The sequence below is a fragment of the Oculina patagonica genome, chromosome 7, assembly GCF_052425735.1.
Source record: "Oculina patagonica isolate OP01 chromosome 7, crgOcupat, whole genome shotgun sequence".
Lineage (NCBI taxonomy): Eukaryota > Metazoa > Cnidaria > Anthozoa > Scleractinia > Oculinidae > Oculina > Oculina patagonica.
In genome coordinates, this window is record NC_135764.1 from 5583362 (window position 1) to 5600757 (window position 17396).

A 17396-nucleotide genomic window follows, 5' to 3' on the forward strand; every position below is an offset into this window, starting at 1 on the left:
CACTGCATTAGTGGTGGGTCATGGTTAAATTGTTCATTTAACGACTGACTAAAGTGGTAAGCCAATGTTTACGTTCCCTATGTACCTATCCACATTACTGATGTTGGTTGGGGGTGGGCCACTAGGTTTTTCTGTGCCAGTTTATGGGTCGGACGCCCCAATTTTGTCAAAAAACTCGGGGGTGGGCCGCTGAAAACCAGACTTAAAAACAATCATACCCCCCCCCCCCCCTGTACTTTTTTACCGGTCTATGAAGAAGGCAAGCGGAGGTGCACGACACCCCACCATTGTGAAGCGGAGGGGTGTGAGAGCGTGGCATGTCGTGACACATTCATAATACAGAGAACCCGCATATAAGAACAAGTGGATTAAGAACATCAGTCTAAAATTCCGCCAATAAAGCACCATATCTACAAAAATCAATTCAGCCAGATAAATAAGGCAAAATAAAAAAAAGAAAAAGCTAAAAGATAGCGGGATATCATAGTAGCAGGGGGAAACTTGATTCCTATTCTAAGGCTTCTCTCCTTTTATAAATGTATAGTAAATAAAGTAAAAAACTTAAATATAATTCGCAAGAGACAAATTCACAATATTAAATTGGGAAAATACAGAAAAAGAGTTGTGGTGATTCTAGCTCCAAGTTCATCAAAGAAAACACACGTTTTTATCGTATGAAAAAGACACTATTTTATTTTTTCTTTCGGTGCTGGTCGTTACAGTACAAGTGATCATGAGGAGTAAATATTTTCGCCTAAAGCCTTCGAGGGTCTACGTAAAAATGCATAAACTGCAAGCTGAGTGGTCGGTGGTTTGAAACCATTTCCATGTGAATTTTCTTCCAACAGTTTAAAAACTGTTATTTTGTAATCCAATCGTCTGTAATCTTTACAGATAGATTCGATGTTTCAAAATGACTAGCTTGCGCGATTTCTATCGTGCTACAGGCATAAACAACACGAATTAAATGTTTTTCGGCAAAGTTTGATGATGTTGACTTTCCCACTGACTATTGCTGTTTTTGTGCTTAACTTTAAAATAGGAGTTCTTGATTATAAACTCGTTTGATGACTTATTAACTACTTTTAAAACCAAAAGGAAGCATGCAATTGCATTTTTGTTGAGTAAATACGACAAAAAAATTAACTCAAATTGGAAGACTAGTTCTTCTCAATTTACTTGTGTAAATGTTGCCATAATAGGAGGCATTTCACTTGCACGATACACTCAGAAGTGGGTCTTAAACAGCGGCTGTGACAATATCATAAGTACCGCGTGACTCTGCGAGTGTTGCGTTACGGCGGCGTTTGCGGAGCACGATGACCACGGCAGCGCTAGCGACGGCAATGACCACGACACCGCTGACCACCAGAATGGCGACTAAATAAGTTGGGAAAGCTGAGCCGTCACCCTCGTCACCCTCGCCAACAGCGGTATCTGATAATAAAAAATTAAAAGATCATTGTCAATCAATGTCACAATCTCAACACAAATCTTCTCAAGGCGCCTTGTTCCTTTTGTGTAATAAATCTGGACAAATTTGTCTTTTAAATCAATATGTCTTGTTCACGTCAATTGTTGACATGACATGCCTTCTAGAATTTGTTATAACGGTCACGTAGTTAGTCAGTAAAAAATCACGTCAATTAAGTGGTCGGCCTGTAGCATGATAATGTTCATGCGCAGCTTTCCTTCAAAGAGAAGGTTTTGAAACAATACATATCTATCTCAAGAACACATCAAAATGGTTTAAACTTGGCTTTATGACGAAATAATTAAATATCCGAGGTTTAACACAATATAATTTGCATTTGAATTTTCTTCCCTCTCTCCTCCGCAGAGGTCTCTTTCTTTCGGGCTGGGAAATAGTAGGGAGAGGAACGGGGAGAGGTGAAAAGTAAGCGCGCGGAGCCTAGAGAGAATCGAAACGAAAGCGCGCGGGGCACGCTTCTTCGCCCTTCCCGTCGTCTCCCGCGCTCCCCCTATTTTTCATTTTTCGTGTTTTCGCCTTCCTCTCCCCATGTTTTTTCGCCTTCCCCCACGAAAGAGGCCTCTGCGGAGGAGAAAGTTTTCTTCCTGCAAAAAATCTTCCCATGTATCCTGAATAAACAAACTGTGCAAATGCCTCAAGTCGCCTGTAAAGCAATGTAATAAAAATTGGGCGATAAAGCGATGAAAAACAAACAAAATAGATGGGCTCGGTGACGCGTGGCGGTGTGGGGGCAACAAGGGAAACACATTCAAGGATTCATCGGCAACCTATAGACATTTGTAAGAAAAGCAAGCTACAGTATTTATTCGATTAAGCGCCCTGGGCGCTTATTAAATATTGGACCTTGAGGGTGGGTGCTTATTCGAGATGGGTGCTTATTAAATTTTCACCAATTTTTTAGCAAGTAGTACGCTTCTTTTGCAAGAAAGCAATGTGTAATAACTAAACGTGAAGGTGTACCAAAGCTGAAATTAAATGTTCATTGAAAGTTTCAGTAAAAAAACTAAAACAAAACCTCGGTCTTCGAGATAGTCTCTTTGTAGTACTTAATCAATTTTAATCTCAACTTGAACAATTAAAATTATTCTTGTGTCCTCATTTTTATTCGAGGCTGGGCGCTTATTAACTTTTCCTACCTACAGGGTGGGCGCTTATTCGGGGTGGGCGCTTATTTGAGGTTGGGCGCTTAATCGTATAAATACGGTAGGTCGATAAATTTACCACAAACGATATTAGCAGAGATACGAACCTTTTTGCTCTTGTTCGACATTTGCAAACTTGTAAGGACCAACCGTCAGGTAGTACTTTGTTGTCAAAGCTTCCTTGACACTTTCACGTCTTTTTCGACCAGGATTAGCACAGAAATCGCATTCATCTTCACACTGACTTAGAGATGCATCGTCCAGGCAAACCTCGGCCGTGATGTGGAACGTAACTAAGGCGCCATCCGTTTGACCAGTGAAACGGAAAGCGCCCTGTGTAAAGGCAAAATCTTCAACGTTGTTCACGTTACACTGGGGGTCATTCACCAACGCAGGGTTATCCGAACAGCTGAAAGATAACAAAAAAGGTATCAGATCTAGGGGGACGGTGCAGTGGGTGCGCACCCCCCCTCCCCCGAGATGACCTGTGGATTTTTTATAAATCAATAAAAAAACAACAGTCAGTTACGCCATTCCTTAATGGTGCACCCCCTCTTAAGAAAAGTCCAGGATCCGCGCTTGAGTTGTCCTTTTAGTACCGGAGAGGGATCAACATTTCTTACATGCTATAGTGTCTGAGTGAAGTCGCATTTGGTTTGCCAACTTCGTCGGGTATGTCTCGGCAATCGTCCGAATTGTTGTTTAGAAATGTTGCAAATATTCGTTTAATAAACCAAAACATTTATACTGCTTATAAACATATACCGTAAAATTCCGGTTATAAGCCCCCCGCTTATAAGCTCCCCCCCCCGGGTTATAGGCCCATCTACTTGGGAACAAAAAAAATACATCTAATTATAAGCTCCCCCCGGATATAAGCCCCCCTCTGCCGGATGACAGTACTGAACAAAGCTAAATGTTGCTTTATTTTGCGTTTTGAACTTAAAACCGTATTTTGATCAACACTCCCGTGGCTCTTTTCAAAACGTTTTTTTCATTCCACTTATAAGCCCTCCTGCATATAAGCCGCTCCGCTTATATGCCCACCCAAGACTCGTTACGAAGTTGTATACCGGAATTCTACGATAGTGGTATTTCAGGATCCCATTCTACAAATAATTATTGTCAATTTTAGAACTGTTCGTTCCTTTCCAGTTCTCACTCCAAACTTTACTCATTTAGGAGAGTTTGAAGATGGAAGGGGACGTGAATGCTAGTTATAAATTAAGGCTGTGTCCATTTGTCAGTTTTAAGTTAAATTTTGAGCCATTTGTCAGTTGTAGGCAAAACTGCTTATTCTGTGATTGGATTTGACCCATTACACCCTCATATTAGTATTGGTAATCAAATGGTGACGATTTGTCAAAATGCTAATAATTTCAATTATTTCTCACATAATGACGGCGTAGTTCGTCTTGAATGAACTGAAAACGGTATCCGTGTAAAACGCTGAAAAATCCGCTCGATGCCATTTATGTAATTGGCATAAAGTCGTGAACTCGTTTTGATGTTTTGAAATTAAAATATCATCAAAAGTTTTATTACATAGCCAAGGCTAGCTGGCTTAGATGAAATTCAAGCGAAAATGTAAAAAAGTTTAAACATCTTCTATTACGGACGCCATCTTGCCGCTAACTACGTTGCCATGGCAATTTTATAATTTCACATATGAAATTATAAATTAAAGTTAAAACTTCGCGCCAAAATTAAGGAGTAATTTGTCACCTATGATATTAACATGAAAATTTTCCTAACTGGTCACCTTACATTTGTTATAGTATGTAAGAATTTTAATAATATATTTACCCTTAAAGCCCTGAAGTCTAGGGCTTTCCACAAGTTGCTCGAGATTTCCCAAAAAGTTGCCCGTAATTTCTCAAAAAGTTGCTCAAAAGTTGCTCCAAAAATCCAAAAAAGTTGCTTCTGATAATAAAAGTTGCTCGAAAGTTGCTCCAAAAAATCCAAAACGCTGCTTCTAATCAAGATAATTTCTCTAATTTCTCCTTGAGGGTAAGATTTCTAATCAGTTTTATACAATTTTACAGCAAAAGAAGTATCTTAATAACATATTAAGGGGAAAATTTGTTAAATAACAAGGATTTCTTTAACTGAGAAAAATCGTGAAGATATCGATGACGTCATGTTTGCTGACGAGTTTTGTAATGTTTGAATGCAGAATGAGCCGAAAGTTGAAACGTCTTCAGATGTTCCTCGAAAATCTTCGGCAAACTTCGTAAATCTCCGTAAACGTTCGTATGGCCTTTGAACAACACTCGGATAATCTTCGGAGGTCTTCGGTCTGGAAATTGCTCAAAATGCAAGAAGTTGCTCGAGAGGAAAAAAGTTGCTCGAATGGGAAAAAGTTGCTCGAAATATGAAAAGTTGCTAAAAAGTTGCCGAGCAACTTGTGGAAAGCCTTACTGAAGTCAACATAAAAATTCTCCTTAGTGGTCTCTTCACATTTCCGATAGTACTAGTTGGGAGAATTAAATAATGTATCAACCCCTTTCAACCCTAATACCAACATACAAATCCCCTTACTGGTCTCCATACATTTCTTCTGGTACCAATTGAGAGAATTCGTTCAAGCATCAAGACTATTTTTCCTTGGGGATCATTTTCTTTATTCTCAATGTAGGGAGAAATTAGATTCAGATTACTGGTACTATAACAGATTGTATTTACCCGTCGGTGATCAAAGTGACTGAGTCCATATTATCGGAGGTGGCCGCGACAGAGGCGTAATGAACATCCAGGGCCGGAAAACCTGCAGCATTCACAGTCAGTCGTCCGAATATATCAGTTGTCAAGTCGATGGTAGTACCAGGATCAACTATACTGTTATCTGCAGTAAAGAGTAGCTCAAAACTGAATGTCAACTGGCCAACATCTGAAATGAAATCATAGACATTCATTAAGACTCACGTAGGGCAACCGACAAGCAGGTTTTCCGCTTATGAAATAAGAGGTAGAACGCAGGCTAGGAGCCCAGCGAGGGAGGGCCTCGTGCAACGTAACTTGCCTAGTTCCTAGGCCTCTATTTTCGTCGCGGTCAACTCGTTTCGGGTCACGTGGTCCGAGCAAAAAAGTAACCGTTCGTCCCGGATACGTCACCGAAACGAGTAGTGACGTCAGTAATACCGTGAAGGCCTGGGGAATAAGCCGTACAGGAACTAGGTAACAACGTTACGTGACACAACTTGATCACTTGATCGTACTGCACTAAGCGCATTCAACCCAATCGAATTTGGCTAATCCAGGAATCCGACCAAGGGTTAGCCCTGTGTAATGGGGAAAAATGTGTCCCTGGTAGGAGGGTCACCCTCCACACCGAGCCACGCCTGGAGAGAGAACGTTTTTCACATTTTCTTATAAATAGCAGCGAGGCGTTCACATGAGAAATCACAAATTTGGCTCGGGGTCCAGGGTGACCCTGGTTGAAAGGTAACTAAAGCTTTGAATGAAGCGTGACCCAGGTGACAAGACAACGTTTTTTATATTAAAAAAATAGTTATGTTTGACTCGCAAGTCGGGACATACAGAGCATTCGCGAAATCAAGAGTGCCGACTTTGAGCTCAGTCAGCAGGGACAACGTTTTTAAATCTTCAGTAATTTTCACGAGAGGCACAGCCACGAGTGAAAATAAAAAAAAGTCCCATATGTTCACAAGTACCATTAATCCCTAATTGTTTCGAGAAAAACAATTACAATTTTAATGATAATGCTACCGTAAATACGAGCATCTGAATCAGGGGGGGGGGGAAGAAACTTCCTTTGTTACACGACTCAAAAAGTAATCATAGCGGTGCCGGGCAACCGAGACTGCGCAGTAGCTATCGAACGGTTGCTAAGGGCGTAGGGAATAGCTTGACAAAGTTCATTGTTTGGTTCGCATGATTTGGTCTTTACCGTGCACAAAACACAATAGCTATTTGCATTTTGATTGCTTCTTTGAAGTCTTCCGGACATCAAAACAACAAACAGTGACTGAACCGTGACCAGTCTGGCAAAAGTATAGCCTGAATTTCAGACATCCCTCCTTGGTCGCCTACTCCCAGAAGAGACGTCGTCTCTTCTGGGAGTAGGCGACCATTGAGGGATGTCTGAAATTCAGGCTAGCAAAAGTAAGGCTTGTGAACTATACTAATTAAAAATAACTCCAATGGTTCTGAAATTGTTTCCCATTTTTTGGTTGTTAAATTTCAACCGTGACAAATTTTTCGCTTGTTATTCCACACCGCCAAAACATTCTCAGTGACGTGAGACATTAGGTGAGAAATCGGCTGAAAATGCCAAAAACATCTCAGCGGCGAAAAACATCAAACACAAACACCGCGACTATTCGCATTTCACACGTACGTAGTCATTGATATTTAAATCTCTCTGAGAAAACAAAACTTTGGTTTGACGTCTTTCTTAGTAACGGCTTGATTGACATAGACTCGCACCGTTTCCAGGCACTGCTATGTATTCAAAGAAAAGTGCCGACTTTCTCTCCCCCCCCCCCCCCCCCCCTGATCTGAATCTAGCAAATTTTCATTTTGACGTGAGATACAGTGTGCCAGTTGTCGTTTCGGTGATGTTTCGCTCGCGTTGGCTTTGAGGTCAAGTTGATGAATTCCGAAGGTGAGGTTTTATTTGAAAAGACTCTTACTTTAATACTCTCAAGATCGAGCTCCTTAGTAGTAATGCGCCAGGTTTTATTTGTCGATTAGGTCATCCGTCGACGTTCGCCATTTTAAGATCAATTCTTGACGATTTCTCAGAGAAAGCCGCAAGTGACGCGACTGGAAGCGAGTCATGACAGTGGCGCAGCCGCGTTTTTTGGCGCGAAACTCTGAGTTTCGAGAGCTCAAGCAAATAGGAATTAGAGAAAATTGATTCAATTAAAACTACCACATGTGTGACCAATTTTTTCCAAATCTTTTGCATTATTGAGTTCTAGCCTTCTCAACCCTTCGTATTATCCTATTCAAGCAAAGGTCTTTTATCCTAGGAACTTGCATCGATATAAAATTAATTTCAATTTGTAAAGCTTGCGATTCAATTTGGGATAAATTGTTTTGCAGTCAAACAATCAGATGCGAGTATTTACGGGAACAGTATTATAAATCACTATACTTACTTTGATCAGTATTTGATACACTGTGTAGTGGTAGGAAGCTTCCTTGTATGTTCTGTTCCACCTTGTTGTACCGACATGTGACTTCGTAGTGGTGGTCATAAGCAAAACTCACACCCGGGGTTGGTTGAACGACGTCGATTTCAAACAGGAATTCCAGATGGGTGGACGTTTCCGTGATTGTCTTTTTGCAAGTGTTGCCATCGAACGGCCCGTATGTCACTTTATCAGCATTGACTGTAAAGCTCGGCTGACAGGATGCGTCACTGGTGCCTACCAAAGCCCAGGCGGCTGCATCATCGTTACCCCATTCAGCGATATCCGGGATGTTGATTACAAACTCTATATTTTGACCGTCAGCTCCACAACTGAGAGAATCCACGACTGCCTCCTGAGCATCTCCTGTGAAATCTGTATAAGAAAAAGTTATCTTATATTTTCAATTATCTTAAGCTATTACAATTAATCCTGATCTGATTGAATTCGTCTGTTCGATAAGGTTTCGGAACAAGAACAGACAACACACCAGTACAGTAATTATACACTACCGGGTAAACCACGCACACTGCCTTACACATCCACCATTTCGCTATTTGATTTGCCATTCTACGCATCTCACTTAATTTCTTGTTGAAGATTTTGATTGCCTTCTATCAGTATTAGTTTTATCGATCTGAACTGTAGTAATATTTTGACCAAGTAAACACAAGCGTAAAACTATGTAAATATCGGCGAGTTTGATGAAAGTTGTAGCGCCTTCATCGGCATACATGTACATGTAGTTTGTGCTCAGTAGCTGGCGTTCGTCGCCATAGCTCGTTCCGAGCGACATTGGGGCGCAAATTGTTTTCTATGCTAATATTCGAGTATAAAATTCACAGAGCTCCTCGTGGTTGTTAAATTCTGTGGTACATGAACTTGCTTTTTGGATTTTTTTTCTTGCCGGCAGTTCACTTGTACAAAGCAAGCTGGAACAAAACGGCAAGGATTTAACTTTCTTGGCAAACACATTCAATATTTTTAACTGACGAGCATACCAAAAAAATCTGCTACTTTTCCAGGTATTTATACTTATAATTATACGGCGTGCTTATAATTGTTTCGTTTCGAATATCTGAATTATTCCTCCCTGTGTATGTATGGGAAAAGCGAGGAATCTAATGTCTAATAATTAACGGAAAATTCTAATTCCAAAATATTTTTGAATTAGAAAGTGAAGGTACCGGGTAAAAGAGTTTACAGATGAAACTTTAGGAATGTAGCCTCGCTGGGAAAGCCGAAATTAAGGATTTCATTTTAACATACTGCTGAAATCCGAGCCGCCGTTCGCGCGGAGAAGTTAAGAAACATTTGTATGAAAAACCAAAAATGCGATTTCTCGCTTCCCAGCATAGCCGTGTCCTTCAAATTTATTCGATTTAATCTTTTGCTAGGTACTTTTAACTTGTAATTCATACAAATTGCAGAATTTTAATTTTCTTTAAATTATTCGGCTTTGAACGTCTTATTTTCTCCATACATTTACTGTAAATTTTGCAGTGTTTGCCCCCCAACAAAGATGGCGTCAGAAACCGTGAAAAGGTCTATTCTCCCATTTTGATTATGTTGCCTAATATATTGGCCAATGAACACATCTTTAAATACTAAACTGATATATTTTGTGCTTTCAAACAGCTATCATGTTTTTTTGTGACATGGTGTGCTCCCTTCTTTCTTGCAGGCACTGCTGCTGTTCAAACTAGCATGTTGACTTCATCAGCGGTTGCTGTTTATAACTGTGTTATTAAAAATACTGTTTGTTGTTGTGTTCATAAAAATGTCCTTACAAACTCTTCTACATTACCCACTAAACTCTGCGCAGCAATCACTATCTCTAAGATACACTAGTATTAAAGAAGAAAAAAACTAGTGAAGGCTTTAAAATTTTAATTTAAAACTAAAAAAGAAAGTGAACCAAAATAACCTTCGACTCAAGGTCTAGGCTAGTTCATCGATGGTGATATACTCGCTATCACCTTGACACAAAGTTTCGTACAGTAAACACCCGCATAAAAGAACACGTTTTGGGGGTTCAGGCTGACTTTGTTCTTATATTTCGGGTGTTTTCTGCAAAATCAGCCTGAAAATGTTCTCTAGGTGTTCTTAAAATTGTTTCTTAAAATTAAATACTGCATAGACTATCAACAGATGAGTACCGTACCCTAGTAGGTTATTCCAATCTAACTGGCAGCCAATTTTTTTTTATATAAGAACAATTTTCAGTTTTCAGGCTGAATGTGTTCTTATGTGTATCCCGTACATTTTTGACCAAATTTCAGCCTGAGTGTTTTTGATCCACTTGTTCTTTTATGCGGGTTTTACTGTACTTCTGCACAAAAAATAACTAGGTCACATTCTAAGGGCAACTAAAGCCTGGTTCTCATATGATCGCCCCGATCGTTTCTATGGCATCGATCGTTTGCCAATAATGAGACGATCGTAGGCGATCGAAGAGATTGGAAGCGATCAGGGGTTCTCATATGATCGTCCCGATCGCCTGGTATGAGCGAAGACCTACGAAAAACAATCATTTTAGTCCTAGATCCAACACAATGGCAGCCTTCAATAAAAGAGCAAAACCCGTGGCCTCCTATCTTCGTAGTTATTGATGTTTTACGGCGAGGAAGGGAAATAGAAGCTAGAAGGATAGAACACGGGCCATCCAAGCGATCATGATCGCCCCAATCGCCGCAAACGTTAGCGATCGTCTTTGTAGTGTTCTCATATAATGGCCCCGATCGCAAGAAACTTTTTGAAGTGACAGAGGCGATAGCAACTTTCGGGGCGATTATATGAGAACCAGGCTTAAAGAAGTATTGAGCTACCCACCTGGAACTAAACCAGCTAATGAGCCTCTGTACAAGCAAAATAGCCCAAAAATGATGAGGGCAATTGACTGTTTCATGCTTGCTTTACTTTTCAGTGGTTCCTTCCTCAAAGTAAAATGTACCTAATATTCTGAAAAGAAACAAAGCAATTTTTCAGATGTCTGTTCTAATTCCTTACTTTTTCTTTTAGTTTTCTTTAGTTTCACTTTTTCTCATTAACAATTCGACTAACAGTAGTTAGGCTCTCTTAGTTAGTGTTTTTATCCTTTGTTTTTAATGTATAATTTTTTACTTGAATTTTTACCGTGTTTTTAAATAAAGTTCTACTTACCTACCTACCACGAGACAGAGGTTTCTAATTAACAATTATTAGTTTATAGCTATAACGCGACTGAGTTTCTACTAAAGGTGATTATAGTTCATGATCACCACTTAATTTGATTGGTTTAAATTGATCACGTGAAGCGGTAGTGTTCATCCGCGGAAGGTGCTTCAAGCCCAGTTGAGCTATCAGGGCACTATCAGTTCCATTAGCCTTATTTGTTCATTACACTTATGCGAACTCCTGGCTGCTGAACACCATTATATTATCCTAAAGGAGACTTATTATCCAGATTTACTATCCAGCAATTACTCTAACCGCAAATGCACGGTTTTGAGCCAGTGAAATAATGCAGTTGTTCCGATATGCAAAGTATTATTTTATGGTTTTAGAATTTAGTATCAATTTCCACGATTAACTGAAATACGCAGTGCCAAAACAAAGACGAAAGAACTTCAAACTTTCAATTGCCTTAAAACAGGTAATCTTAACAGTCCTTGTCCAAACGTGGCAGGGGCGGGGGGGGGGGAGGGGGGGGGGCGTAAGACTGTCGAAGGCCATACGAGCGTTTCCGATCACTGATTGAACATTTGCAAAGATAGACGAAGTTTCCCGAAGATGTTTGTTCGATGTGTCTTCGAAGATGTTTGAACTCACTCACGAGACGGAATATCGATCTTGACAAACCAATTTAACGAGGCTCTCGAGACAATTTCGGCACCAAAACGTGTGTGTGTGTGTGTTTGGGGGGGGGAGGGGGGGGGGGGGCTGGCTGAGCCCCCCCAAAACAAATTTTCGTTAAGGTGTAATTAAACTTGTTAAGCTGAAGGCGTATCCAAAAATGCAATTACCTCTTTGAGCTGGGCAGTGAACTGAATCAAACTGAGAGCTTTTAAAACTTGACTTGATAAATAAAGGAAAACAAAAGAAATACCTGAAAGGCTCATCAATAAATAAAATTTCAGATCATCCGTAACCAAGGTGAACCTTTCAGGCCTGTCGTGTGTTTTCTAGCCTGCGTAGCAGGCGCCGTAAACGCGCTAAAAACTACACAGACGCCTGCTACGCAGGCTATGTGTTTCCAAACAAATCGCTCACTCGGCAAAGTGATACATGGATGTTTGAGATGTCTGGATATCAGCGTACAAACAATAGTCCTGTGGTACTGAAAACGCCAAAAAAGTTCACGACAATGCTATTAGAAAAAGTTTCGCTTTGGTGTTAAAAGGCGGTTAGTGTCAAGTTCGTTATTGCGTGCTTAATTATGCCTGCGTTGTTAATGAAAACAATGGTTTTTATGAGTCACCTCATGTGCCTCAGGGAGCATGCATTTTTTTTTCTTTCAAAGAGGCCGCTGCTACGCTTCATCGTCTACATAATTATTTCGAAATTTCTTTGCAATTATACATTATTGAGACCCTTCTGGTCTTGGTGGCCACCGATGTTCGCCTGGCTTGCTCCAGGTGTTTGAATAAACAAAGTATAGAACTGCGAGTGGAAAGAAAAGGCGAGGTCTAACCGAACGACTAGAACAGGCTACTCATCAGATGTTCCTTTCGCACGTACCTCACGCTAATATGAATATATATTTGTTTACCAAAAGAATTTTCTGCCCTCACCGAAGCACTTTTGCGTAGAACTGTTTAGCAAAAAGCTCGCAAACAGCTAGTTCTGCCGGCTATTATCTTGGGGCAATGTAGATATTTAACTGGAATATGTCTCCCTGACCAAAAGCGCATGATTCGCGAACCAAACTTTAAGGATTAGCGTTGAGCCCCGGCCAAACGACGCAACATTTCAACGCAACATATCGCAACATTGTTGAATTAGGTTATGTTGTAAGATGTCGTGAAGGTGCTGGCCAAACGCACGCAACATTCATTTGAACTCAACATAGTGCAACATTGTTGTGCACAACATGTTGCAACCGTTTGGCCACCCGGTTGCAACAACTTGCAGCATGTTGGAATTGGATGGCGCAAACAGAACTAGTGCGCATGCTCCGCCGAACAAGGTTGCGTGAACGTGGCCAAACGAGTACAACATCATGCAACATCCAGAAATGTTGCGAGATGTTGGGAGAAAAATTTGACCATTTTCAAACTTGACCCAACATCATCCAACATGTTACAACTGGGTGGCCAAACGATTGCAACATACTGTGCGCAACAATGTTGGGATATGTTGCGTTGAAATGTTGCGTGCGTTTGGCCGGGCTACGCTCCTCTCGAAGTTTCCATCAATTAAACAGTCTTTTTTCCTTTTATTTCGGCTTTCAATCTTAAAATCTTTTATCTCAACAGGGGTTATTTATTTACTTATTTAGTTTTTAACTTCAAACTTTGATTCTGACATAGTTGCGATATAATTGAATATATGGCGTTATTCCTACCCTTTCAAAGCTCGTTTTCGTGGAATAAGGGAAAGGGCTCGTCAAGAAATATTCAGTGAAAACAAAATGTGACCAGCGAGAAGCTCACTGGTGCGGCAAAATGCGTGTTCAACTGGATTCACTTGGCTGAATTGCCCGACATATCAAAAAGTCCACGAAGGGTTGTTTTATCAACTTGTGCATTCGTTCATTTTCTTTTTCTACCTCAATAACGTACGTTTTGTCCGCCGAAATGTTTAGCAAAACGAAAATGAGCCAACGAACTTGGCCAGTGGATATAGATAGCCCACGCTATCAGAAAGAGCAGTCTTAATGTAAATGCCATTAATAGTTCTCGTGGTTTTTATTTTCGTTATTATCGCTCGCCGCGTTAACGGTGCACGAAAATTAAACCTGTGAAAATTAGCCCACGATATAATATGTTAAACAATTTATAACTTACCGTACTTGCAATAACACAAAAAATTGGTGGTTTTATATGATGTCAACGAAAGTCTTATCTCTAAATTCTAAACTGGTAACCCTGAAAAGCTTCCCATTTCACATGTTTCATTTATATATATATATATATAACAAATGATTTCTTCGCAGATTTTGGTATCCATTCAGTACTTTATTTTAGCTATAGAAATAAGGCATTTTGAAATTTAAGATGTCACAAACAAACGTGTTTCTTAACTGTCACAAAACGGATTTCTTATCTCATTTTTTAAATTTAAATTTTAAATTACTTAAATAACAAAAAAAACTTACCAAACTTGGAAATTCGCTTCTTTTATTAGCGACTTCAGTTGTACCAGCTACTGGCTTGGCACTGAAAAAGGAAAAAGGACATTTATTTCTCGAGACTGAACGGGACAAAAACAAGTATCAAATGAATGTTCAAAGCAAAAGATTTTATAAATCGGCAGATTGACGACACTGAGTGGCATTTTGTGGCATTTTTGACGCCTCAGTATGTCAAACTGAATTAAAGGAATTACAAACTAGAAAAATGTGCCAATAAAAATATTTTGGCAGTTTATTCATTCCATTGCCGTACCCCAATTCGCAAGTAGCCAATCCTGCTGTCCTGATATCCTGCGATATCAAGTCACTGACCTGATATGCTACGATATCATGGTCACTTTGAATTAAAGTAGTGCTTCCGTACGATGAATTGAAAAGAGGTTTTATCAATTAAGCAGAAACGAGTATTTTTAATTAGCTGGTGTTTACCGGTCGTAAAATGAGAAAAACGTTCCCGCCAAAACTTAACTTGAGCGCGCTTGCCAATTGCGCGATGTTTGCCTACGAGTACTGAAACATTCACACTGAAACAATGGAGTCGGAGTTTCCAAATTTTTCGCTAAATTTGGATTTTGAAAATGTAGAGAGTGAAACTCCAAACAAACGAGTAAAAAAATGTGAGAAGAGGACTTGATAAAAGTGTTGAAGACCAAAAAAGCATCAATACAAGCAGGTCAATACATTTTGCACTGCGTGCCTGGCAAGCATGACTTCAACAGAGCGAATAACATCACCGGATTTTTGGCTGAATTTGGGTACGGTAAATACCTAATAGTACCTTTTGGTACGCTTCAGTGGCATATCAGACTCGTTTGGTCTCGCCATGGGTATTTTGGCTCGACTGCGTCTCGCCAAAATACGAACCATGGCTCGACCAAACTCGCCTGATATGCCGCCGAAGCGTACAAGAAATGTACGATTAGGAATAAATATCAAATAAATAAAATCAGTCCTACATTACGACACTGTTAAATATTGAAACGATACACATGTATTTTGCTTTCGGATCGAGTAAATCTCTTTTGAGTTGTATGAAATGGTTGCTGTATAAAAGACGTCCCAATATGTTCAGGAAAACGTAGTCGGCGGGCGTTGGCATCTCACTTGTTTGACACTTATATACTTTCTGTTGCTTTATCTTAATCTTTGATAAGCCTGGTTTTCACTAGTGACGCAAGCACAAGCGCAAAGATTCAAGCACTCAAGCAAAAGTACAAGCGCATTGCATTTTGATGCTTGTGCTTGTGCTAGCGGCAAGCACAAGCACAAGGACCAAAACTTGTCCTTTTTGCGTGATCACGCTTGTGCTTGCGTCGCTAGTGAAAACCAGGCTTTACCGATGAACTTACCACAGTTAAGTGAATTTAGCAGTTGGCAACTGAAATGCAAAAAAAGAGATTAAAATCCAGTAAGTTTACGTAAAAAATCCATCCACAAATCTACTTACTTCCGGCGGCCGAGGTTAGCTGTATGCGGCGTAAGTGACAACGCAAAAGTAAGAGTGAGGGGCAAAACAAAAAAATAAAAACTCAAGGCTAATAATCAACGAAACAACAAACAAACACAACAATGGAAAACAATAGTTTCGCCCTTTATTGTGTTTTTTTTATTTTGTAATTACGTCCATATGCATAATTCAGTTTACCTCCGTTATCACGGCATGTCTGTACCGGCTTTTTGATTTCGTAAAATTTCCCAAAGGTATACTTAGTTTGGGCTGAGGATCTTAAATCGTAAAAAGAAAGCGTTGCAAATTGGTTTTATTGATATTTTATTTTTATCTTTACAGGACTTCGTGGTGTTTTACAGTGGGGTATATGTTAATTTTTATTTAGTTTATGTTATGACTAGTGAGCAAGTCAACAGGGTTAATGGAGTGTAACATTACAATCCGCTAAGGTCACGATAGAAAAATATGGCTATCAAAATTGATTATCCTATAACCTTTAAACGAACACTGTGCCAAATGTCACCGGTATCTTTATTCAGGTACCAATAGTTATATGGTTGAAATTTGCCCATTCAAGTTTTGCTAAATGAAACATTCTAAGAATAGTACAAGAATTTTAACGTAGCCAATCAGAACACGCGAAAAGCACTTTTCACTGGTTTGTTATATACTATTTCTTGAAATTGATTAGTTGAAATGTTTGACTTGGAACAGTGATTTACCGAACTTTTTTTTCAGTTCGTAGTTTGTCCATGTAGCCGATATAGTTTCGTCACGGAACGCTTCTTCTTTAATGAGTGTATGCCCTCTGGCTAAGATTTTAAACTTATCTCGATCATTCCATCTAAGCATTCCTTGCTACTTTCTTTTGTGTCCCTGTTCTTTGAATGTGCGACATTTTTACAATCTCCGACTTGATTCGGAATTACCTGTGACGTTAACTTAGCACTTTCAATAAAAGAACGTTTTCGTGTCACGAGCAAAGGTCTTGACACGAAATGTAGCCAGCGAGCAAATCAATTGTATGAGGCAAATTGCGTGTTCTAGCTAGATTCGCTTGGTTGAATTGTCAAACGCATAAAGGACTGATACCTAGCCACACAAAGAATTGCTCGGAATTGGCTTGTACGTTCTTCTTTTCCTAAGTTTTTGTAGACTGCAGCGTGTCTAATCAAACTGTTGGTAGCAAACTCCTGTTTAAGCTTACCCTCAAGATTTCCCTTAAAAGGTTGCTAAAATAAATCGAAACTTTTGCCGAAAGTTTCGATTTTTCACCAATATTGCCAAATGCTGCTCATATTTAAAAAACGCTGTCAAAAAAGTTAACGCGTTACTCTTAATTTAATTAAGGATTCCCAAAATGCCCAAAAGTTGCTCTTTCTTCTGAATTATTGCCCGTGTGTTACTTTCCGAAATGTTGCTGGTAGCATTTTCCTGACTAAAGCAAAGAGATTATCAGAGTTAGAATCCAAATCATCGCCGTTTTGCTTTCGGCCGTGCGCACGTGAGAGCGAACCGCGACGAACTGAGAACGAGAATGACATGTACCCCAGCTACCGCTGCCCTTTTTGACTGCATGACGACAGTCGCCGTCGATCTGTTTATTTAACCCTATTCGAAACCGGGCTTTTTTTGGATCTTTTCAGACCCGGGGGGCGGATTCCGCCCCCACTCCGTAACTTCCAGTCCAAGTTTCATTGTGATTCTTAAAAGTAATCACAATGAAACTTGGAGGATATATGGTATGTCCAAATATCTATCTTTTGATTTATGTCACGTAGGATGATGACGTCACATCAAGTGACTATTACATCACGAT

General features: G+C 39.8%; 1 protein-coding gene across 2 annotated transcripts; it reads right to left on the reverse strand.

Moving 5' to 3' along the window:
- Window positions 1-694: 694 nt before the first annotated feature.
- LOC144659434 (ZP domain-containing protein-like) lies at window positions 695-15493 on the reverse strand. 2 transcript variants are annotated; one of them, XM_078519874.1, is made up of 7 exons: window positions 15477-15493; window positions 14092-14152; window positions 10626-10754; window positions 7761-8168; window positions 5320-5524; window positions 2742-3043; window positions 695-1437 (listed from the first exon to the last, which is right to left on the reverse strand). In XM_078519874.1, the coding sequence occupies exons 3-7, from the start codon at window positions 10699-10701 to the stop codon at window positions 1241-1243; spliced, it is 1188 nt and encodes a 395-aa protein (XP_078376000.1). In that variant the 5' UTR covers window positions 10702-10754; window positions 14092-14152; window positions 15477-15493; the 3' UTR covers window positions 695-1240. The 2 variants fall into 2 exon arrangements, with proteins under 2 accessions (XP_078376000.1, XP_078376001.1); XM_078519875.1 differs by lacking the exons at window positions 14092-14152; window positions 15477-15493 and adding an exon at window positions 12566-12604.
- Between the last annotated feature and the right edge of the window lie 1903 nt (window positions 15494-17396).

Bases quoted from the DNA above. Each gene is read 5' to 3' on its own strand.
- LOC144659434 (XM_078519874.1), bottom strand. From the start codon at position 10,701: ATGAAACAGTCAATTGCCCTCATCATTTTTGGGCTATTTTGCTTGTAC. The intron at 8,169-10,625 runs GTGGGTAGCTCA...TTTCTTATACAG, and splicing joins ATTAGCTGGTTTAGTTCCAG to ATTTCACAGGAGATGCTCAG. The intron at 3,044-5,319 runs GTAAATACAATC...GTTATCTTTCAG, and splicing joins GTCACTTTGATCACCGACGG to CTGTTCGGATAACCCTGCGT.